Genomic DNA, 25,545 nt, shown 5'->3' with positions numbered 1-25,545 from the left:
TCCATTTGGGGCACCCTTTTTGGATCAAGAGCAACCCACATAAAAAGTTCCATATTGCCTCTTTAATAATTGTTATTAGATGTGACCTAAACAAGTGTTCGGATCCGAACTCGGAATGTAATTTCAGGGACATAGGGACCCTGCAGGCATATTGTTCCCCATGCGTTGGGCTCTCCTTTAGGGTGCATTCAGTTCGATTAAACGTTTGCTACGTTGCGTGACGGTTTGTACTGAACGACACGTTTCCCCAAAACGTTCGTCAACGTTCTTGAACAGACTTTGACGTATGTTTGCTCCGTTTGGTGGGTGTGGCTTACTGTGGTATAATAAGGTGTGGTGGCTTGAAGCAATGAGTGACGTTTTTAAAGGGCAGCGGCCATGCTGGCCGTTCATATATATCAGTGATGCTGACAGCGTTCCCCAACCCTGGCCTGAACCCACAACCCAACCCCTCCACGTTTTTCAACTTGTCGTTCAGAACAGCCCCGTTTCCGTTTAATTGAACGATGCACACCGTTTTTTCATGCTGAACGCAGCCCAGATCTCTCGCTTCTATGAAATCTATTTGGACTATTTGCTCCAGCTAGTATAGTCTTGAAGTCAGCATGGAAATGAATTCGTCAGCGCTTTGTGCTTTGGTTATTGTTCTGTTGGCATTTGATTTGAAAATAATCTCTGCTGCAGAAACTAGAGGAAATTCTACAGGTGAGTTGTTCAAATTACTTTGCATTATTTGTCACTATTTGTCATGAAACAAAGTAAGACAATTTGATGAGTTATTTTAAGTAGCCTTTTGACATGTAGGCCTGCCTATGTGATGTGAGACACTAGTGACTAGCTTATATAGGCCTAATTGTGTATAGGCTATTTTGCATCCTATTGTGTTGTTTAAAAAAATACAAGCCAGCCATTATGACTTAAATGTATTGGTTGAAACAATCCAGCCTTTCCCTTGGCCATTTTACGCATATTTTACGCATAGCCTACACTGAATGTTTATATACCGTAAATGAAGGAAAAGGTTATTTTAAAAGAAAAAACGCGAGACCAAATTGTTTTTGTAATCCATTGCCGCAATGTTTCTATGGAAGCCTACTTAGTAATTACACCGTTATTAAGTTGATTTGAGGTCGCCCCAGTTCACTCCAAAGATTCCTCCTGCTCTCTCACAGTGCCAATCCTCCCGAAGCCAGGTCAGTGCCCGCGGCTTCTGAACGTGGTGCCATCACTCAAGGGATGCTTTTGTGATGAGGACTGTCCTGGATATGACAAATGCTGCGTATTTGACTGCGGCGCAGTGTGTGTCCCAACTGCCTTCAGTAAGAAGAACCTGACTGGTTTATGAACCTCATCAGGCCCAGCGATACCCAGCAAAAATCTGTGTTTTTTCACTACTTTCATTTATCTATATGTACAGCCTTCATATTTAGCCTCACAATTAAGTGTTTGACGATTTTATTTTCAGTACCATGAAAGTAGAAGTAGAAATGTAATGAAAAAGAATTAGACAAATTAGTTGCCTTCATGAGTATTATTGACTAATGTCAAGAAACAAATGAGGTCCGCCAAACAATAACTGATAAAAAATAATTTACAGAAATGGTTTGCTTAGTAAGAAATGAATATCCAACTAGTCAGTGACAACTGTGTGGAGTTTGGAGTTTGTGACAGCAACAATGTGAGCTTATTACAGCATTATAGACATGTTCTGGCGTGTCCTATGATCTTGTATGTAGAAGAACTCTTGCTTTCTAACGACTCTTGTGTGGCATGTGAGCTTCATAGAGCAAATCAGTGCGTGTTCGTGAGAGTCTCAGCTTTTCATAGTAGGGTTCATAATAGCTTGTACCTCAAACCGTTTGGAGTTTTCCGACGTCTTTGTGAGAAGAACCGTTTTCAGGATCCGCCCTTGTCTCACAAACCCCGTTAATCGCACAGCTAATGGTTGGTATGGGACCATGTATGTTCCTTCAGCCCTATGTTCCCTCAGGCCTATGTTCCCTCAGCCATAAGTTCTTTCAGTTCTTTCTATATTCTAAACCAGGGTTCGGCAACCCAAATGAGAGGAATAGTTTTTTTTTTCAAAATCTCTCAATATCTAGTATTTGTTGGAGCTGCACGGAATGTACCCCTGTTTAAGAGGAGGAAAAACTGGAAAGAGGGACATTATAGACCAAAACTTTATGTGAAAACTAATATTTTACATCGTGTATATTTTTCACATCCTTGATGTACACAGGTCTTTTGGTGAGTTGATCCGCTGTTGCATGAATGAATAAATAAGAACCGTCAATAACAGATTAGATGCATGTTTTTTTAAACAGCTCTCTATCCACCGGATGTGTACCAAACTCACTAAAAGTGGCAGTGATAAAGCCTCTCTTGAAAAAGCCAAACCTTGACCCGGAAAATATAAAAAACTATCGGCCTATATCGAATCTTCCATTCCTCTCAAAAATTTTAGAAAAAGCTGTTGCGCAGCAACTCACTGCCTTTCTGAAGACAAACAATGTATACGAAATGCTTCAGTCTGGTTTTAGACCCCATCATAGCACTGAGACTGCACTTGTGAAGGTGGTAAATGACCTTTTAATGGCGTCAGACCGAGGCTCTGCATCTGTCCTCGTGCTACTAGACCTTAGTGCTGCCTTTGACACCATCGATCACCACATTCTTTTGGAGAGACTGGAAACCCAAATTGGTCTACACGGACAAGTTCTGGCCTGGTTTAGATCCTACCTGTCGGAAAGATATCAGTTTGTCTCTGTGAATGGTCTGTCCTCCGACAAATCAACTGTACATTTCGGTGTTCCTCAAGGTTCCGTTTTAGGACCACTATTGTTTTCACTATATATTTTACCTCTTGGGGATGTTATTCGAAAACATAATGTTAACTTTCACTGCTATGCGGATGACACACAGCTGTACATTTCAATGAAACATGGTGAAGCCCCAAAATTGCCCTCGCTAGAAGCCTGTGTTTCAGACATAAGGAAGTGGATGGCTGAAAACTTTTTACTTTTAAACTCGGACAAAACAGAGATGCTTGTTCTAGGTCCCAAGAAACAAAGAGATCTTCTGTTAAATCTGACAATTCATCTAGATGGTTGTAAAGTCGTCTCAAATAAAACTGTGAAGGACCTCGGTGTTACTCTTGACCCTGATCTCTCTTTTGACGAACATATCAAGACTGTTTCAAGGACAGCTTTTTTCCATCTACGTAACATTGCAAAAATCAGAAATTTTCTGTCCAAAAATGATGCAGAAAAATTAATCCATGCATTTGTTACTTCTAGGTTAGACTACTGCAATGCTCTATTTTCCGGCTACCCGGATAAAGCACTAAATAAACTTCAGTTAGTGCTAAATACGGCTGCTAGAATCCTGACTAGAACCAAGAAATTTGATCATATTACTCCAGTGCTAGCTTCCCTACACTGGCTTCCTGTTAAGGCAAGGGCTGATTTCAAGGTTTTACTGTTAACCTATAAAGCGTTACATGGGCTTGCTCCTACCTATCTTTCCGAGTTGGTCCTGCCGTACATACCAATACGTACGCTACGGTCACAAGACGCAGGCCTCCTAATTGTCCCTAGAATTTCTAAGCAAACAGCGGGAGGCAGGGCTTTCTCCTATAGATCTCCATTTTTATGGAACAGTCTGCCTACCCATGTGAGAGACGCAGACTCGGTCTCAACCTTTAAGTCTTTACTGAAGACTTATCTCTTCAGTAGGTCATATGATTGAGTGTAGTCTGGCCCAGGAGTGTGAAGGTGAACGGAAAGGCTGGAGCAACGAACAGCCCTTGCTGTCTCTGCCGGGCCGGTTCCCCTCTCCACTGGGGTTCTCTGCCTCTAACCCTGTTGCAGGGGCTGAGTCACTGGCTTGCTGGTGCTCTTTCATGCCGTCCCTGGGAGGGGTGCGTCACTTGAGTGGGTTGAGTTACTGACGTGATCTTCCTGTCTGGGTTGGCGCCCCCCCTTGGTTTGTGCTGTGGTGGAGACCTCTGTGGGCTATACTCGGCCTTGTCTCAGGATTGTAAGTTGGTGGTTGGGGATATCCCTCTAGTGGTGCGGGGGCTGTGCTTTGGCGGAGTGGGTGGGGTTATATCCTTCCTGTTTGGCCCTGTCCGGGGTTTCTTCGGATGGGGCCACAGTGTCTCCGGACCGCTCCTGTCTCAGCCTCCAGTATTTATGCTGCAGTAGTTTATGTGTCGGGGGGCTGGGGTTAGTTGGTTATACCTGGAGTACTTCTCCTGTCTTATCCAGTGTCCTGTGTGAATTTAAGTATGCTCTCTCTAATTCTCTCGTTCTCTCTTTCTCTCTGAGAACCTGAGCCCTAGGACCATACGTCAGGACTACCGGGCATGATGACACCTTGCTGTCCCCAGTCCGCCTGGCCTTGCTGCTATTCCAGTTTCAACTGTTCTGCCTGCGGCTACGAAACCCCTACCTGTCCCAGACCTGCTGTTTTCAACTCTTTAATGATCGGCTATGAAAAGCCAACTGAGAGACCTGAGCCCTAGGACCATACGTCGGGACTACCGTCCGTGGTGACTCCTTGCTGTCCCCAGTCCGCCTGGCCTTGCTGCTATTCCAGTTTCAACTGTTCTGCCTGCGGTTATGGAACCCCTACCTGTCCCAGACCTGCTGTTTTCAACTCTTAATGATCGGCTATGAAAAGCCAACTGAGATTTATTCCTGATTATTATTTGACCATGCTTGTCACTTATGAACATTTTTGAACATCTTGGCATGGTTCTGTTATAATCTCCACCCGGCACAGCCAGAAGAGGACTGGCCACCCCTCATAGCCTGGTTCCTCTCTAGGTTTCTTCCTAGGCTTTCGCCTTTCTAGGGAGTTTTTCCTAGCCACCGTGCTTCTACACCTGCATTACTAGCTGTTTGGGGTTTTAGGCTGGGTTTCTGTACAGCACTTCGAGATATTAGCTGATGTAAGAAGGGCTATATAAAATAAAATTGATTGATTGATTGATGTTTTTGTACCTTGCATAGAACTGCTCCGATAAGGCGTTACATTTATTTTTACTTGAGTAGATGCAAAACAAATACAAATAATAATCTATCTTAGAAAATGCAATTCGGCTGTAATATTGACAAAAGGTCAAGGTCACAGTGACTGAACATGTTCAGTAGGTCCCATATATGCTTAACTATTATTACTTAACTACTTATGTAGATGCTGAAATAATGTTTTACCTTATAACAATAAGCATTTGTGCCAATTTTTATTGAAATTATTTCAGTGATTACTGAGGGAACATATAGGCTAAGGGAACACTGAGTGGCGCAGTGGTCTAAGGCACTGCATCGCAGTGCTAGCTGTGCCACTAGAGATCCTGGTTCGAATCCAGGCTCTGTCGTAGCCGGCCGCAACCAGGAGACCCATGGGGCGGTGCACAATTGGCCCAGCGTCCTCCAGGGTAGGGGAGGGAATGGCCGGCAGGGATGTAGCTCAGTTGGTAGAGCTAGGGTTGTGGGTTCGATTCCCACGGGGGGCCAGTATGAAAAATAAAAAAATAATGTATGCACTCACTAACTGTAAGTTGCTCTGGATAAGAGCGTCTGCTAAATGACTAAAATGTAAATGGAACATATAGGGCTGAGGGAACATAGGCCTGAAGGAAACATTGATGATGGGGCCCAAATATCTAGTCACAAATATGACAGATTTTCAGAAAATGGTTCATGTCGCTTTGTGGTAAGTTGGGTTCCCTAACATGTCTGCTCTGCAAATTGTGTTCCCAAAGCAAAGCCAGGAGTGTGTCCTCGTAGACGATGGGGCTCAGGGATGTGTGCCGAGTTCTGTTCCAATGACAGTGACTGCCCCAATGATGAAAAATGCTGCCACAACGGATGTGGGCATGAGTGCATTGCACCTTACACAGGTAGGTTATGGTCCCAAAGTGACAGATACACCCATCCATTGCATTAATTATTGCTGCTTTACTCTGGAAACAAGAAAGCTGGACCTTGTAAAGTACATTTCATACACATATATAGATATATTTCACATACAGTGGGGAAAAAAGGTATTTAGTCAGCCACCAATTGTGCAAGTTCTCCCACTTAAAAAGATGAGAGAGGCCTGTAATTTTCATCATAGGTTCACGTCAACTATGACAGACAAATTGAGAAAAAAAAATCCAGAAAATCACATTGTAGGATTTATTATGAATTTATTTGCAAATTATGGTGGAAAATAAGTATTTGGTCACCTACAAACAAGCAAGATTTCTGGCTCTCACAGACCTGTAACTTCTTCTTTAAGAGGCTCCTCTGTCCTCCACTCGTTACCTGTATTAATGGCACCTGTTTGAACTTGTTATCAGTATAAAAGACACCTGTCCACAACCTCAAACAGTCACACTCCAAACTCCACTATGGCCAAGACCAAAGAGCTGTCAAAGGACACCAGAAACAAAATAGTAGACCTGCACCAGGCTGGGAAGACTGAATCTGCAATAGGTAAGCAGCTTGGTTTGAAGAAATCACATGTGGGAGCAATTATTAGGAAATGGAAGACATACAAGACCACTGATAATCTCCCTCGATCTGGGGCTCCACGCAAGAGCCCCAGATCGGTCTCTTGTAGCTCAAGTGTGGTCCTCTGTAGCTCAATTGGTAGAGCACGGCGCTTGTAACGCCAGGGTAGTGGGTTCGATCCCCGGGACCACCCATACACAAAAATGTATGCACGCATGACTGTAAGTCGCTTTGGATAAAAGCGTCTGCTAAATGGCATATTATTATTATTATTTATTAAGATCTCACCCCGTGGGGTCAAAATGATCACAAGAACGGTGAGCAAAAATCCCAGAACCACACGGGGGGACCTAGTGAATGACCTGCAGAGAGCTGGGACCAAAGTAACAAAGCCTACCATCAGTAACACACTACGCCGCCATGGACTCAAATCCTGCAGTGACAGACGTGTCCCCCTGCTTAAACCAGTACATGTCCAGGCCCGTCTGAAGTTTGCTAGAGTGCATTTGGATGATCCAGAAGAGGATTGGGAGAATATCAAATGGTCAGATGAAACCAAAATATAACTTTTTGGTAAAAACTCAACTCGTCGTGTTTGGAGGACAAAGAATTCTGAGTTGCATCCAAAGAACACCATACCTACTGTGAAGCATGGGGGTGGAAACATCATGCTTTGGGGCTGTTTTTCTGCAAAGGGACCAGGACGACTGATCCGTGTAAAGGAAAGAATGAATGGGGCCATGTATCGTGAGATTTTGAGTGAAAACCTCCTTCCATCAGCAAGGGCATTGAAGATGAAACGTGGCTGGGTCTTTCAGCATGACAATGATCCCAAACACACCGCCCGGGCAACGAAGGAGTGGCTTCGTAAGAAGCATTTCAAGGTCCTGGAGTGGCCTAGCCAGTCTCCAGATCTCAACCCCATAGAAAATCTTTGGAGGGAGTTGAAAGTCTGTGTTGCCCAGCGACAGCCCCAAAACATCACTGCTCTAGAGGAGATCTGCATGGAGGAATGGGCCAAAATACCAGCAACAGTGTGTGAAAACCTTGTGAAGACTTACAGAAAACGTTTGACCTGTGTCATTGCCAACAAAGGGTATATAACAAAGTATTGAGAAACTTTTGTTATTGACCAAATACTTATTTTCCACCATAATTTGCAAATAAATTCATAAAAATCCTACAATGTGATTTTCTGGATTTATTTTTCTCATTTTGTCTGTCATAGTTGACGTGTACCTATGATGAAAATTACAGGCCTCTCTCATCTTTTTAAGTGGGAGAACTTGCACAATTGGTGGCTGACTAAATACTTTTTTTCCCCACTGTACACTCTCTCTAGAGCTGAGACACTAAATTAAGAAGATTTCCACAAGCCGTGCAGGCATATTGAGTCTATATTAATGACCCTGAGCATTCCAGCCATAGAATTAGAAAGATTCCATGTCATTGTAATAGTACAACTTTAATGGGAATAGTCAGTATAGTTGCTACCATAAACCTACATAATGTTGCTACTTTATAACTGAACGCCTTTTTTCTGTTACCTTAGTGAAACCTGGTCGCTGTGCCCTGCCTAAGGGGACCCCCATGTGTGCTGAGTACTGTTACCATGACGGCCAGTGCCCCGAGGAACAGAAGTGTTGCCGGACAACCTGCGGCCACTCCTGCAGTGAGCCATGCTCATAGGACAGCAAGGTTTGGGTCTGGAGATGAGTGACAACACTCATAGACTCCTTCTCAAATAATTTCAACAAAAAAGAAGAGTTCTCCTTCAAGAAGAGGAATGCTTGTTGTTGTTTTTTTTAGAGGGGGGAGAGGGGGTTGTACTTGTTTGTATTCCAATCAATAAAGCGGTCTGTGTAGCCTTTATATACATTCCTGAACATGTATTACCTTGTTGGTGGAAATCATAAGTTTCCAGGGTGCCTTTTTATGTAGTTTTTATGCTGGCACTGAGCTGCAATGACAAATGATGGAACACACCAAGAATGGAAATTGCTCAAGTATGTACACGTTTTCTGGCTGTCCACCAGATTCAGTGCTTATTCTTCTATTTGGCCAGTGATTTGTCTGGAGTACTCAGGTTTCTAGTGTTACTACACCTCCCCCAATCTTCAACTCCGCACAAAGCTTCTGTGTTCCCGGGCCAAAGTATACCCACTTCCCTGTCTAAATGGACTGAGTTTAGCAGAGCTATTAAACCAGACATGACCATCATTAGCCCTGTTTATACCTGGTTCTAACATGCATCCTTTGTCCTGATCCTGTCCACGATCAGATATTCCTGCCCACCGCCGGAGGTAGTCAGGCACGCATTTGTAGACGGATCTGGACAGTGAAACCATTTAAATCGTAATTATCCCGCCCCCTAAATCATTTACAGGTGGCACATTTGACTTATGGCATCAATATGCACATTAAAATAAACAATGAACAGGGAGGGACCGGGAAATCTGGTCACAATGCGTACACCGTGTACGGACAAGAGACACATTTCAATACCACGTGTAGACAGATGTCTGGAAAATGTGGGCACAATCTGAATGTGGACAAGATCAGGACACAGTACGTCTGTTAGCGCCAGGTATAAACAAGGCTTTTGATTTGGAATGCAGAGGGCTTTTTTCCCCCCACTCTAGATTGCCAAACACATGCGAGAGAGGAAATTGCTGACTTGCAAAGAAAGAGACCTCTGTGTCTGTCTGTGTTCTGTTGGAACTTGGCAGGAGTGAGGCCAAGCTTGTTTATCGAGAAAATAATCAGCCGCTCCCTCCCCTTCACATACACACACTTCCACAGCTGAGGCAAGTGAAATGGGATACAGAAAGTGAACTCCTGGTCCTGGGGTGTATTAAGTGATTTGAAACAATCTGAATGTTGCAGATAGAAATAGAATGGCACAGACAATTTCCCTAGTCTATCTGATAAAGTAGACAATGATATCTGTTCATGATACATTTCTATCGGAATGTTCTGTAACGTTACATCTGCCTGAATAGGTCCATACTGTATGGCTTGTCATAGAATTACATCAGCTGTTATGACTGCTTATGACATGTTATGTCGTGAAGACTCCTAAACTGGATTATGATACAGTTGATCCAATCCATGCTCAGCGGCCAAGTGTTCCTTCATCATTTATTCTCAGGAGTTCTCTATCAGTCCAAAAGTACTGTTTTGGACTGGGATGAGAGTCCACGTCGTTCAAGTGTGCAATCCTTTTTTCTATGTTCTTCACAAGCCTCCATGTATTAAACAAAAATGACAAATGTTTGGTCAGTTGACAATTTAATTGAAAATACAATAAACAGCCCAGGTTACCCCATATCTTCAAACATTATCATGCTGTTCAGTAAAATGTAAAGCATTAATAGCAGTTTTAGTATACAAAGAATGAGCAGTCTTAAAAAGTAAATGTATTAAGGGTGTATTTGTCTTGGTAAATCAGGTCTTAAATAATGCATGGCAAACTCATATCCTTAAAGTTGAGTGGTGGGCATCTGTGCTAGAAAGGCTTACCAAAGTTACTGCCATTTAGAGAACACAAACGTCAATGAGAAACACAGACAATGGCTGGCTAAGGAAAATCTGGTCAAATCAATGGCCGTTTCTAGTAGAGATGGTTGGGTTTTCTACAAGTACAACCATGTTGACTGGTTCTGTGAGCAATGAACAAATGTTTATAGAAATCCAACTAACTGGTTATGAAAGATCTGTAAGTCAGTGCATTTAACTTTTCAACATGCACTCAACATCAACTAAAAGTACACATATTATTTATGTTTAGATTGAAGAGGTGTATCAGATCTCTCTAGAACAATGGCTTCAAACAGTGCAATGACTTTTTCCAGTTACAGATATATCAGAGCTTGCTGTGATCTGCTGCCGCATCTGGCAGCCAACTGTCCCCACTGAAACCTGGAGCAAACACTTTGGTTCCTTCGTTACAAACACTAAAAAGGCCTTATTCTCTGTTCAACTACACCAACAGTAGTAGTGCACTGAAGAAATACCACCCTTTTTGCTCCTCACGGCGAGAAAATGCCTTGAACGTTCATCGAATCCATGACACTTCATCAAATACTTCATTGTTTAACTCCTTTTTCATCCACGAAACAGAACTGAGAGTTTTGTTTTTATTGCAGAAGCTTCACATGCTTAAAGTGGCATCTCCCTGAAACTTATCTTCACATTTCCCAAGTGGTGTAATACCTGACCTCATTGCCCCACTGCAAAAATGTGCTAGATAATGTTGTTAGCGTTAGCATGATAGCATTCTGGCCCATCACAGCAGCGGCACACCCCTGAGCCTGCAGATGATGTTGGCTAGCCGTTTGGCCAGGCCCGGGCTGGGCTCCTCCACCTGGAAGGTGCTGGTCAGGAAGTTGTAGAGGAAGCCGTAACCCACAGCCACCACGGTGCAGGTGAGGCAGATGACGTTGTAGGGCATGCTGAAATCAGGGGTTGGCAGGTTCACTAGCAGAGGCTCCGTGTAGACCTGCATGAAGTAACTGGACTCCTCTTTACATGGGAAACTGGGAATACAGAAATGCATTATTACAATAACCTATAAAGGTTGGGGGTCAATTCCATTCCAAATCAATGAATTGAGGTATGGTACACTACTTTCAAAGAGGATTTTATTTGGTGTAATTTCCAGAGATTCATTTAAATTGCATTACCTCAGGTGAGAAACTAACACACTTAAGACAACTGCTACGTAAGTGCTCAACCAGTACTTAAAGAAAATAAACAGCCTTATGACTCACAAGCTGCTGAAAAGCGGACGTTCCTGGGTGCTGTTGGTATCCATGGCGACAACACTGGGCACGAGAGCACTGATAACAGAAGACCTGAAGCGAGGGACAACATTTAATCAAATATCTGCTACTGGAAACCTGAATATCTGCAGACTACAAACAAGTGGTATATCTCAATTTTAGCCATGGCCCCATCTTCATTCAAAATCAAAGTCAAGACAAATATTTAAATTATTTCATAATTGATTGACCTTGCTTGGCACAATGGAACCAATAGTGGTAAAACTGCAAACTCCACCCATCTGGCACTCCAGGCAGGCTAAAGGAATTTCTAAAGGAATTTGAAAGATTCCTAATTGTATTTGGACCCAGTTCTGAAGCACAAATCTAAAAGCTATGACAGCAATTATAGGCAAACAACACCTCACAACGTTATGACAAAAGGGCGCATTAACTGTCATAGTTTCTATTGCAGTTAGCATTTCTTTAGACAAAGACAGATTGAGTACAGAACTTGACCCATAGCATAGACAAATAGGTATTTATTATGTTTCTGTAGACTTCAAAGTCATACCCGACGTAGAAGCCGTGGTTGGGGTCGGGGGTGTACTCCGTCCACTTCAGGAGTGCCCTCTCAAACTGTACGGTGACCTCGATCACAGAGTTAGGGGGCAGCTGGACCAACATTTCCAGCAGGTGGGGCCGAAGGCGGTCTTTGGACGGCTGGTAGTGGATGTAACCTAGGTAGAGGAGAGAGAATTCGTATTTATTTGCAGAAGCAGGAAAGCCATATTTTAAAAAAAGTATACATACAGTGGGGAAAAAAAGTATTTAGTCAGCCACCAATTGTGCAAGTTCTCCCACTTAAAAAGATGAGAGAGGCCTGTAATTTTCATCATAGGTACACGTCAATTATGACAAATTGAGAAAAAAAAATCCAGAAAATCGCATTGTAGGAATTTTTATGAATTTATTTGCAAATTATGGTGGAAAATAAGTATTTGGTCACCTACAAACAAGCAAGATTTCTGGCTCTCACAGACCTGTAACTTCTTCTTTAACAGGCTCCTCTGTCCTCCACTCTTTACCTGTATTAATGGCACCTGTTTGAACTTGTTATCAGTATAAAAGACACCTGTCCACAACCTCAAACAGTCACACTCCAAACTCCACTATGGCCAAGACCAAAGAGCTGTCAAAGGACACCAGAAACAAAATTGTAGACCTGCACCAGGCTGGGAAGACTGAATCTGCAATAGGTAAGCAGCTTGGTTTGAAGAAATCAACTGTGGGAGCAATTATTAGGAAATGGAAGACATACAAGACCACTGATATTCTCCCTCGATCTGGGGCTCCACGCAAGATCTCACCCCGTGGGGTCAAAATGATCACAAGAACGGTGAGCAAAAATCCCAGAACCACACGGGGGGGACCTAGTGAATGACCTGCAGAGAGCTGGGACCAAAGTAACAAAGCCTACCATCAGTAACACACTACGCCGCCAGGGACTCAAATCCTGCAGTGCCAGACGTGTCCCCCTGCTTAAGCCAGTACATGTCCAGGCCCGTCTGAAGTTTGCTAGAGTGCATTTGGATGATCCAGAAGAGGATTGGGAGAATGTCATATGGTCAGATGAAACCAAAATAGAACTTTTTGGTAAAAACTCAACTCGTCGTGTTTGGAGGACAAAGAATGCTGAGTTGCATCCAAAGAACACCATACCTACTGTGAAGCATGTGGGTGGAAACATCATGCTTTGGGGCTGTTTTTCTGCAAAGGGACCAGGACGACTGATCCGTGTAAAGGAAAGAATGAATAGGGCCATGTATCGTGAGATTTTGAGTGAAAACCTCCTTCCATCAGCAAGGGCATGGAAGATGAAACGTGGCTGGGTCTTTCAGCATGACAATGATCCCAAACACACCGCCCGGGCAACGAAGGAGTGGCTTCGTAAGAAGCATTTCAAGGTCCTGGAGTGGCCTAGCCAGTCTCCAGATCTCAACCCCATAGAAAATCTTTGGAGGGAGTTGAAAGTCTGTGTTGCCCAGCGACAGCCCCAAAACATCACTGCTCTACAGGAGATCTGCATGGAGGAATGGGCCAAAATACCAGCAACAGTGTGTGAAAACCTTGTGAAGACTTACAGAAAACATTTGACCTGTGTCATTGCCAACAAAGGGTATATAACAAATATTGAGAAACTTTTGTTATTGACCAAATACTTATTTTCCACCATAATTTGCAAATAAATTCATAAAAAATCCTACAATGTGATTTTCTGGATTTTTTTCTCTCATTTTGTCTGTCATGGTTGACGTGTACCTATGATGAAAATTACAGGCCTCTCTCATCTTTTTAAGTGGGAGAACTTGCACAATTGGTGCCATCCATCCATCCATCCATCCATCCATCCACTAACGTTCAAAAGTTTGGGCTCACTTAGAAATGTCCTTGTTTTCGAAAGAAAAGCATATTTTTTTGTCCTTTAAAATAACATCAAATTGATCAGAAATACAGTGTAGACACTGTACTCCCTTCACAGAACAGCACAAACTGTCTCTAACCAGAATAGAAAGAGGAGTGGGAGGCCCCGGTGCACAACTGAGCAAGAGGACAAATACATTAGAGTGTCTAGTTTGAGAAACAGACGCCTCACAGTTCCTCAACTGGCAGCTTAATTAAATAGTACCCGCAAAACACCAGTCTCAACGTCAACAGTGAAGAGGTGACTCCGGGTTGCTGACCTTCTAGGAATATCTAGCCATATCTCAGACTGCCCATCTTAATCTTTTCTTTTTATTGGCCAGTCTGAGATATGGCTTTTTCTTTGCAACTCTGCCTAGAAGGTCAGCATCCCGGAGTCGCCTCTTCACTGTTGATGTTGAGACCACTTTAAGCCGTACACTCCACAGTGCTGGGATTTACGGAAGAGTGGCCAGAAAAAAGCCATTGCTTAAAGAAAAAAATAAGCAAACACGTTTGGTGTTCGCCAAAAGGCATATGGGAGACTCCCCAAACATATGGAAGAAGGTAGTCTGGTCAGATGAGACTAAAAGTGATATTTTTGGCCATCAAGGAAAACACTATGTCTGGCGCAAACCCAACACCTCTCATCATCCCGAGAACACCATCCCCACAGTGAAGCATGGTGGTGGCAGCATCATGCTGTGGGGATGTTTTTCCATCGGCAGGGACTGGGAAACTGGTCAGAATTGAAGGAATGATGGATGGCACTAAATACAGGGACATCCTTGAGGGGAAACCTGTTTCAGTCTTCCAGAGATTTGAGACTGGGACGGAGGGTCACCTTCCAGCAGGACAATGACCCTAAGCATGCTGCAAAAGCAACACTCAAGTGGTTTAAGGGAAACATTTAAATGTCTTGGAATGGCCTAGTCAAAGCCCAGACCTCAATCCAATTGAGAATCTGTGGTATGACTTAAAGATTGCTGTACACCAGCGGAGTCCATCCAACTTGAAGGAGCTGGAGCAGTTTTGCCTTGAAGAATGGGCAAAAATCCCAGTGGCTAGATGTGCCAAGCTTATAGAGACATACCCCAAGAGACTTGCAGCTGTAATTGCTGCAAAAGGTGACTCTACAAAGTATTGTCTTTGGGGGGGTGAATAGTTATGCACACTCAGTTCTGTTTTTTTGTCTTATTTATTGTTTGTTGAAATTAACAACTTCTATAGGAAAAGAAAAGGGATGTCTTAATATTGAAAAGACACGTCCTTTCCTATTTCCTAACAAGCCAATAGGCATATAAAAACCTCTTTCAAGTTCTCTTTAAATGTGACATTGTAGGTCAGGCACATTCATTTATTTTATTAGGATCCCCATTATCCAACGCCAATGGCGACAGCTAGTCTTACTGGGGTACAACACATAACGGAAAAGGCATTACACACAAAATATACATTTTAAAACATTAACATGTAGTGTGCGTGTCTCTATCAGTTACATATTTATGTGCTTCAGTGTCATAAATATGTAACTGATAGATGCACAGCCTTTCCCTCAAGAGCTATTAATATGTAGCTGACATTCATATCAACGCTAGGCCCTACTTCTTCAAAGTGCACAAATCTAAACGTTAGTTGATCAAAAAGGAACCAGGGTCATATTCAGTAGGGGACCCAACAGAAAATGTTTTGCAACGGAAAAACAGTTGTATATTAGACAAGGCCAGGAAGACCCTCCCTGTTTTAGTCTGATTTTTTTGGTTTGTTGCCTAATGAACACGACCCAGGCCTAGGTGGAACAATGTCAACAGGTGAGCAGCAGCAGTACTCACTGGGTTTGTTGTCGCGGCCCTTGCTGGTGACAGTGAGTGTGTGGGATGTAGAGACGCAGGTACCAGGGCACGGTGTCCAGCAGGAGGACGGGGAAGGCCCGGTACGGGTGGTGGTTGTACACCAGGGTGTGGATCTCCCCCGTCTGCAGCCCGTAGCCTGACACATAGCGCTCTCCGTGAAGTAGAGGGCGCAGCATGTCTCCTGGTGGGAGGAAAGGAGTGAGCATTCATATGGTCAATATAAATACTAGAACAGAAATATAACTTCTATATGGTCAATTCTATAAAAACACCCTACATGAAAATTCATTAATATCACAAAATCTTCCCTTTTCTGTAACACGACATTATCTTACTGTGCAGTAACTGAAAATTATACTATTAACAACATTGTATTAACATGCTGTTTCTTAGTACTTTAGTAACTGCATTGTAATTGGATTGAGTAGTTTTTTACAAATAAAATACACAAGAGGGATAGGGACTGTTTCTTATTCCACTTGTGTAAGAGAAGTGAACAGACTGTCGAGGGAACATCTTTCCTGGAATGAAACACAGCCCACATATGGAGTCGTGTCCTTGTCCTGTGTCACTCATTCACCACTCTCTGCTGATCTCCATCGCAGCAGGATGTTGAGGGAGCGCGTCTGTCCGAACGTGGCCTGGTTGATGAGGTCCTAGACCGAGTAGGTTCTCCGATTCCCCAGCACCACAGCCTGGCTCAGCATGGGAGTGGCTGGGCTCAACTCAAACAGCTCCCCCTATAAGGGAAACACAACAACAATCTCATCCTGCACAACTACCATAGGATTGATAGAGATAAATAGGTTTTATTTACACAAATACATGTGCCACAATGGCACACATTGGCAGTTTACAATAAAGAAAACTGAATTGTAGTCCAGCTTACATAAGAACATGAACATGATTAAAATAGAAACTCATTAACATTTTAATTTAAACAACTACCCCATCTAGTGTCTGTTTAAAAGCCTAACTAATGAGACTAACGTTTCAATTTGAACAACTACCCTATCTAGGGTCCGTTTACAAGACTAACTAATGAGTGTTCAGTGTTACATCTGATCTCCCATAGTTGCCTGCCCTGCCATGAACCTTACTCCGGATCTCTGATCATTTGTAGGTGACAACCAGCTGGAGAATTTGTTTGAACTCTACAGCTTGAGAGCAAGTCCCCATTGCACTTCTCCATACAAGTAGTGTTGACTGGTGTTTTAGTAGCTCAGCCAACTACTTTTGCGATGCACCAATGTAGCAGGTATGTTAGTGATTGGACTAAAGCTTGGCATACACAAAGACGTCAGTCCCAATAACAGCCTGAGAAAGGCTCATTTCAATAGGAAGACCGTGGAGTGTTGAGTTGTTCTCATTTCTGTACGTATTATTGGTGCTGACTGCTGACTTTTCTTCTTACTTAAAGAGAATTTGCTTTTGAAACTCAAACTGATGCTGAAGCCCTGTTCCTTGACTGTACGAAGTAACTAAGTCAGTCTGAGTAAGAGCGTCTGCTAACTAAATAGAATTTGGATTAATGTAAAGTTAGAGGTCATGTAAAGTTAGTTGTGTAAAGTATGCGATTATGTAAAGTTAGAAATGTAAAGCTAGCGGTCATGTAAAGTTGCTGACCTGAGGGTTGTCTGTGACGTCCACTTTACTGGAGGAGGCCAGGGGGCAGGCTTCAGTCAGGGTACGAGAGAACATCTTGAACAGGGACCACTCTGTGGAAACAACCAGTAACCCAACACATCACCATCATGTTCATGGCCTCCATTTTGTATGTTTCTAAATGCAGTGACCAGTCTTTTTCATGGAGCTCAGAAGACCAATGTCTGTACACCACAGCAGAAAGAAGTGACTTTTCCATGAAAAGTTATTTGTTCTTCATCTCCTTCATTTGATTGTTTTACTGTAAAGTGGGTTGCTATTGTAAATTCACTTTAAAGAAATTTGATTAGAAAAATGTGCCATTTTTGCTTTGCAAAGTATAGCTAGCAGGCAAATGCACCTACAGTGGGGAGAACAAGTATTTGATACACTGCTGATTTTGCAAGTTTTCCTACTTACAAAGCATGTAGAGGTCTGTAATTTGTGTCATAGATACACTAACTGTGAGAGACGGAATCTAAAACAAAAATCCAGAAAATCACATTGTATGATTTTTAAGTAATTAATTTGCATTTTATTGCATGACATAAGTATTTGATACATCAGAAAAGCAGAACTTAATATTTGGTACAGAAACCTTTGTTTGCAATTACAGAGATCATACGTTTCCTGCAGGTCTTGACCAGGTTTGCACACACTGCAGCAGGGATTTTGGCCCACTCCTCCATACAGACCTTCTCCAGATCCTTCAGGTTTCGGGGCTGTCGCTTTTCAGCTCCCTCCAAAGATGTTCTATTGGGTTCAGGTCTGGAGACTGGCTAGGCCACTCCAGGACCTTGAGATGCTTCTTACGGAGCCACTCCTTAGTTGCCCTGGCTGTGTGTTTCGGGTCGTTGTCATGCTGGAAGACCCAGCCATGACTCATCTTCAATGCTCTTACTGAGGGAAGGAGGTTGTTGGCCAAGATCTCGCGATACATGGCCCCATCCATCCTCCCCTCAATACGGTGCAGTCGTCCTGTCCCCTTTGCAGAAAAGGATCCCCAAAGAATGATGTTTCCACCTCCATGCTTCACGGTTGGGATGGTGTTCTTGGGGTTGTACTCATCCTTCTTGTTCCTCCAAACAAGGCGAGTGGAGTTTAGACCAAAAAGCTCTATTTTTGTCTCATCAGACCACATGACCTCCAATTCCTCCTCTGGATCATCCAGATGGTCATTGGCAAACTTCAGATGGGCCTGGACATGCGCTGGCTTGAGCAGGGGGACCTTGCGTGCGCTGCAGGATTTTAATCCATGACGGCATAGTGTGTTACTAATGGTTTTCTTTGAGACTGTGGTCCCAGCTCTCTTCAGGTCATTGACCAGGTCCTGCCGTGTAGTTCTGGGCTGATCCCTCACCTTCCTCATGATCATTGATGCCCCACAAGGTGAGATCTTGCATGGAGCCCCAGACCGAGGGTGATTGACCGTCATCTTGAACTTCTTCAATTTTCTAATAATTGCGCCAACAGTTGTTGCCTTCTCACCAAGCTGCTTGCCTATTGTCCTGTAGCCCATCCCAGCCTTGTGCAGGTCTACAATTTTATCCCTGATGTCCTTACACAGCTCTCTGGTCTTGGCCATTGTGGAGAGGTTAGAGTCCGTTTGATTGAGTGTGTGGACAGGTGTCTTTTATGCAGGTAACGAGTTCAAACAGGTGCAGTTAATACAGGTAATGAGTGGAGAACAGGAGGGCTTCTTAAAGAAAAACTAACAGGTCTGTGAGAGCCGGAATTCTTACTGGTTAGTAGGTGCAGGTGGTGACCACAGACCACTTCTCAGTTCCTATGCTTCCTGGCTGATGTTTTGGTCACTTTTGAATGCTGGCGGTGCTTTCACTCTAGTGGTAGCATAAGACGGAGTCTACAACCCACACAAGTGGCGCAGGTAGTGCAGCTCATCCAGGATGGCACATCAATGCGAGCTGTGGCAAGAAGGTTTGCTGTGTCTGTCAGCGTAGTGTCCAGAGCATACCAGGAGACAGGCCAGCACATCAGGAGACGTGGAGGAGGCCGTAGGAGGGCAACAACCCAGCAGCAGAACCGCTACCTCCGCCTTTGTGCAAGGGCGAGCAGGAGGAGAACTGGCAGAGCCCTGCAAAATGACCTCCAGCAGGCCACAAATGTGCATGTGCAAATGTGCAGAAACAGACTCCATGAGGGTGGTATGAGGGCCCGACGTCCACAGGTGGGGGTTGTGCTTACAGCCCAACACCGTGCAGGACGTTTGGCATTTGCCAGAGAACACCAAGATTGGCAAATTCGCCACTGACGCCCTGTGCTCTTCACAGATGAAAGCAGGTTCACACTGAGCACGTGACAGAGTCTGGAGACGCCGTGGAGAACATTCTGCTGCCTGCAACATCCTCCAGCATGACCAGTTTGGCAGTGGGTCAGTCATGGTGTGGGGTGGCATTTCTTTGGGGGGCCGCACAGCCCTCCATGTGCTCGCCAGAGGTAGCCTGACTGCCATTAGGTACCGAGATGAGATCCTCAGACCCCTTGTGAGACCATATGCTGGTGCGGTTGGCCCTGGGTTCCTCCTAATGCAAGACAATGCTAGACCTCATGTGGCTGGAGTGTGTCAGCAGTTCCTGCAAGAGGAAGGCATTGATGCTATGGACTGGCCCGCCCGTTCCCCAGACCTGAATCCAATTGAGCACATCTGGGACATCATGTCTCGCTCCATCCACCAACGCCACGTTGCACCACAGACTGTCCAGGAGTTGGCGGATGCTTTAGTCCAGGTCTGGGAGGAGATCCCTCAGGAGACCATCCGCCACCTCATCAGGAGCATGCCCAAGCGTTGTAGGGAGGTCATACAGGCACGTGGAGGCCACACACACTACTGAGCCTCATTTTGACTTGTTTTAAGGACATTACATAAAGGTTGGATCAGCCTGTAGTGTGGTTTTCCACTTTAATTTTGAGGGTGACTCCAAATCCAGACCTCCATGGGTTGATACATTTGATTTCCATTGATTATTTTTGTGTGATTTTGTTGTCAGCACATTCAACTATGTAAAGAAAAAAGTATTTAATAAGATTATTTCATTCATTCAGATCTAGGATGTGTTATTTTAGTGTTCCCTTTATTTTTTTGAGCAGTGTACTTATGTAATGCAATAAAATGCAAATTAATTACTTTAAAATCATACAATGTGATTTTCTGGATAAAAATTACAGACCTCTACATGCTTTGTAAGTAGGAAAACCTGCAAAATCGGCAGTGTTTCAAATACTTGTTCTCCACACTGTATATGAAGCAGTGTCAGAGCGCAAGAGGAGACTGTACATTTTGGTAATACCAGCATGTTTTAGCAATAGTGAGGTGATATTAAACTGAACAAAAATATAAACCCACATGGAACAATTTCAAATATTTTACAGTTCATGTAAGGAAATCAGTCAATAGACATAAATTAATTAGGCCCTAATCTATGGATTTCACATGACTGGGAATACAGATATGCATCTGTTGGTCACAGATACCTTTTTTTAAAAAGGTAGGGGCGTGGATCTGAAAACCAGTCAGTATCTGGTGTGACCACCATTTGCCACATGCAGCGCCAGACATCTCCTTCGCATAGAGTTGATCAGGCTGTTGATTGTGGCCCGTGGAATGTTGTCCCACTCCTCTTCAATGGCTGTGCAAAGTTGCTGGATATTGACGGGAACTGGAACACACTGTCGTACATGTCGATCCAGAGCATCCCAAACATGCTCAATGGGTGACATGTCTGGTGAGTATGCAGGCCATGGAAGAACTGGGAATTTTCAGCTTTCAGGAATTGTGTACAGATCCTTGCGACATTGGGCTGTGCATTATCATGCTGAAACATGAGGTGATGGCAGCGGATGAATGGCACGACAATGGGCCTCAGGATCTCGTCACAGTATCTCTGTGCATTCAAATTGCCATTGATAAAATGCAATTGTGTTCGTTGTCCATAGCTTATGCCTGCCCATACCATAACCCCACCGCCACCATGGGGCACTCTGTTCACAACGTTGACATCAGCAAACCGCTCGCCCACATGACGCCATACTAATGTCTGCTATCTGCCCGGTAGTTGAAACTGGGATTCATCCGTAAAGAGCACACTTCTCCAGCGTGCCAGTGGCCATCGAAGGTGAGCATTTGCCCACTGAAGTCAGTTACGATGACAAACTGCAGTCAGGTCAAGACCCTGGTGAGGACGATGAGCAAGCAGATGAGCTTCCCTGAGATGGCTTCTGACAGTTTGTGCAGAAATCCTTCACTTGTGCAAACCCAGTTTCAACAGCTGTCAGGGTGGTTGGTCTCAGACGATTCCGCAGGTGAAGAAGCCAGATGTGGAGGTCCTGGGCTGGTGTGGTTACATGTGGTCTGCAGTTGTAAGGCCGGTTGGACGTACTGCCAAATTCTCTAAAACAACATTGAAGGTGGCTTATGGTAGAGAAATGAACATTAAATTATCTGGCAACAGCTCTGGTGGACATTCCTACAGTCAGCATGCCAATTGCACGCTCCCTCAAAACTTCAGACATCTGTGGCATTGTGTTTTGTGACAAAACGGCACATTTTAGAGTGACCTTTTATTGTCCCCAGAACCGGTTTGTGTCAAGGAAACATGCTCACTAACAGGAATGTAAACCAATTTGTGTACAACATTTTAGAGAAATAAGCTTTTTCTGCATATGGAACATTACTGGGATCTTTTATTTCAGCTCATGAAAGCAACACTTTACATGTTGCATTTATAATTTTGTTCAGTATAGTTATACCCTTTTCACACTATCAAGTCGACCTAAACTGTACTGGCACAGTTATTTTCCTTTCACATTGTCCACGTTTCCAGCAAATATATGGTCGATGCGTAACCAGTCCAGCGAGGAACAGCTCGGCTCAGCTCAGTATTGCGAAAGGGGTATAATACTGAATGAGGAGAGGCCTCTCTCACCTCGTTTGCTCTGGCCAGAGGAGTGCAGGTCGAACACCACGTTCAGTGTCTGTCTCAGCTCCCACGCTGTGGACTTGCACTGCCAGTCCTGAAACAACAGTAGCCGAGTGTCATGTCAAGGCTGGGACTCATCAACAGTGACAGGTTCTCGAACGGGATTACAAGTAGGATGGAAGGTGAAATCAGTGGCTTGGTATTTTCTACATCATTACTTTAAAAAGTCAACAACAAAAATGTCTGGTTCTTTTTCTTTGATATGGCTGACAACATGATAAAAGGTAGTTGTAATAATGCCAGATAATGAGGATTACAGTAATTTTTGCAATTTGCCCAATTCTTTTGCACTATGAAAATGTCGCCCATAGTGTTGTAATACATATAGCTACAGACTGTATATACATACACCTTACCTGACACAGGTCTGATGTGTAGCCTGGGAGTGGAAGCTGCTGTGGAAGAGTTTCTCAGACTTCATTAGGACTGCCAGACCAGCCTTCTTCCACGGCGTCAGATTCTCAGTACAAACGACCTCCCGCGGCAACACAGCATAGCTGTGAGTTACTGTACAGCAGAGGACGTATACAGGACACACATCAATACGGTATTGTTTCACATCTTTAATAATACTGTACTATCTAATTCCGTAAATGCGTCATGATTCCTTTGAGTGCATATGCAAAGCATTGGTTGGCACGTGGCCTTGTTCATTAGGGCACACCGTAGAAAAGTGTTTCTGATCGGACAATTACAGATGGTACCTCCCCGTTTCATGCTGTTTCAGATCGTTTTCTTCCATTTGATCCCTTATGAATACGAGCCTGCTCTCTGTTCAGAGGTAGGCTAGCTACTGTAGAGACTTGGGTGCTGAGTGTGAGGAGCCTTACCGTTGCCCACGCCTAGAGGCTTGAAGGAGGCACTGGGCTGCACCGTGTTGGTGGAGTCAATGAAATTCAGCGAGGCACAGAAGATCCCAGAGAGGACGTTGGTCACCTCCTTCCAGGTAACATCCACACTACAAGACAAAGGACGAAACGATGGGTTATCATTCACTTCAATAGAATTTCAATGCTGACATAGTTTGGGAGAAATGGTGGTGGGTAAAATGGCAGTATCTGCCACCAGTAATGAGAAAGACATCCCTGTCAAATGTTGTGACACGTTCTTGGTCAAAGAATCAATGGGCCAAATGATAGTGGTGTATTACATTTACATTTTAGTCATTTAGCAGACGCTCTTATCCAGAGCGACTTACAGTCAGTGAGTGCATACATTTTCATACTGGTCCCTCGTGCAGGCTGTCATAGTTTACAAAATGGGTGAGACTAGCATCACACATATGTATCGATATATACGTCTACTAACCATGATGACAGATATAAAGCTGCTATCTTCAACAGTAAGGAAAGTGAACCTGTGTGGATAAATATAGAGTATATACTCAGTGGTCCTCTGTAGCTCAGCTGGTAGAGCACGGCGCTTGTAACGCCAAGGTAGTGGGTTCGATCCCCGGGACCACCCATACACAAAAATGTATGCACGCATGACTGTAAGTCGCTTTGGATAAAAGCGTCTGCTAAATGGCATATTATTTTATATTATTATTACTCCGTGACAGTGTCCTGAAACCATACCCACAGTTCGGCACCAGGGGGCGACGGTAGGAAGGTCTGGCCCCACTGCATGGTCCTCCTGTAGCCCTGAGTGAAGGAGATGTGGAGCTCACGCACAGAGAACTTCGAAATCACCTGGCCCAGAGACGTCGGGAAGAGTCGGTAGTGGGAGACTGAAAATATACATTTTGTGGGAAAACAGTGAGTTGCATATAACACTAGTATGTTGACTTGGACATAACTGTCATACAAATTAGGCATGGGGCCTATGTACGGATGACAGTGAATGCACAGCAAGTTAGTCTGATTAATCAGGTTGCAATAGACAATTAATTGGTATATACAGCCTGGAACTAATGCCTGCAAAATCGTGTAAATATTCCTTACAAGACAGAATGTTTAATAAAGTTACATGTAAAACTTACTCTACTGGTTGTCTGTGCTATTTCTCCTTCAGCTACTCAAAAATTGATACAAAATATCCACATGAAAGTATTGTTTACCCAACTTTTTAGTTAGGTTCTCTCGTTAATAGCTATTGAAACAAATATGCCATGAAATGAAAATGAAAATGGTATATTCTGAATCTGGGGAGGACGGAAAACAATCCACACTTATTTATATATTTTTGGAAATTTGAAAAATTCACACAAAAGTGTTGATTGTTCAGGACTATTAGACGTTTCCACTTCACAATAACAGCACTTACAGTTGACCGGGGCAGCTCTAGCAGGGTAGAAATTTGAGGAACTGACTTGTTGGAAAGGTGGTATCCTATGACGGTGCCACGTTGAAAGTCACTGAGCTCTTCAGTAAGGCCATTCTACTGCCGATGTTTGGCTATGGAGATTGCATGGCTGTGTGCTCGATTTTATACACCTGTCCACTAATTTGAAGGGGTGTTCACATACGTTTTTATATACAGTGGGGAAAAAAAGTATTTAGTCAGCCACCAATTGTGCAAGTTCTCCCACTTAAAAATATGAGAGAGGCCTGTAATTTTCATCATAGGTACACGTCAACTATGACAGACAAATTTAGAAAACAAAATCCAGAAAATCACATTGTAGGATTTTTTATGAATTTATTTGCAAATTATGGTGGAAAATAAGTATTTGGTCACCTACAAACAAGCAAGATTTCTGCCTCTCACAGACCTGTAACTTCTTCTTTAAGAGGCTCCTCTGTCCTCCACTTGTTACCTGTATTAATGGCACCTGTTTGAACTTGTTATCAGTATAAAAGACACCTGTCCACAACCTCAAACAGTCACACTCCAAACTCCACTATGGCCAAGACCAAAGAGCTGTCAAAGGACACCAGAAACAAAATTGTAGACCTGCAACAGGCTGGGAAGACTGAATCTGCAATAGGTAAGCAGCTTGGTTTGAAGAAATCAACTGTGGGAGCAATTATTAGGAAAAGGAAGACATACAAGACCACTGATAATCTCCCTCGATCTGAGGCTCCACGCAAGATCTCACCCCGTGGGTCAAAATGATCACAAGAACGGTGAGCAAAAATCCCAGAACCACACGGGGGACCTAGTGAATGACCTGCAGAGAGCTGGGACCAAAGTAACAAAGCCTACCATCAGTAACACACTACGCCGCCAGGGACTCAAATCCTGCTGCGCCAGACGTGTCCCCCTGCTTAAGCCAGTACATGTCCAGGCCCATCTGAAGTGTGCTAGAGTGCATTTGGATGATCCAGAAGAGGATTGGGAGAATGTCATATGGTCAGATGAAACCAAAATATAACTT

At 43.7% G+C, this 25,545-nt stretch overlaps 1 protein-coding gene and 1 pseudogene across 1 annotated transcript; one reads left to right on the top strand and one right to left on the bottom strand.

Annotated features, from left to right (window-relative positions):
- Window positions 1–415: 415 nt before the first annotated feature.
- Window positions 416–8,398, top strand: LOC121538283 (whey acidic protein). Its single transcript, XM_041846151.2, has 4 exons — window positions 416–705; window positions 1,173–1,319; window positions 5,771–5,908; window positions 8,059–8,398. Exons 1-4 carry the CDS (start codon window positions 606–608, stop codon window positions 8,193–8,195), a joined length of 522 nt encoding a protein of 173 aa, XP_041702085.1. The 5' UTR covers window positions 416–605; the 3' UTR covers window positions 8,196–8,398.
- An 88-nt stretch (window positions 8,399–8,486) lies between these two features.
- Window positions 8,487–24,485, bottom strand: LOC121538285 (annotated as a pseudogene).
- Window positions 24,486–25,545: the final 1,060 nt, after the last annotated feature.

This window comes from Coregonus clupeaformis, chromosome 24 (assembly GCF_020615455.1).
Source record: "Coregonus clupeaformis isolate EN_2021a chromosome 24, ASM2061545v1, whole genome shotgun sequence".
Lineage (NCBI taxonomy): Eukaryota > Metazoa > Chordata > Actinopteri > Salmoniformes > Salmonidae > Coregonus > Coregonus clupeaformis.
Note: the sequence above shows the minus strand (reverse complement) of the source record. Positions and strands in the feature narration are given on the sequence as shown.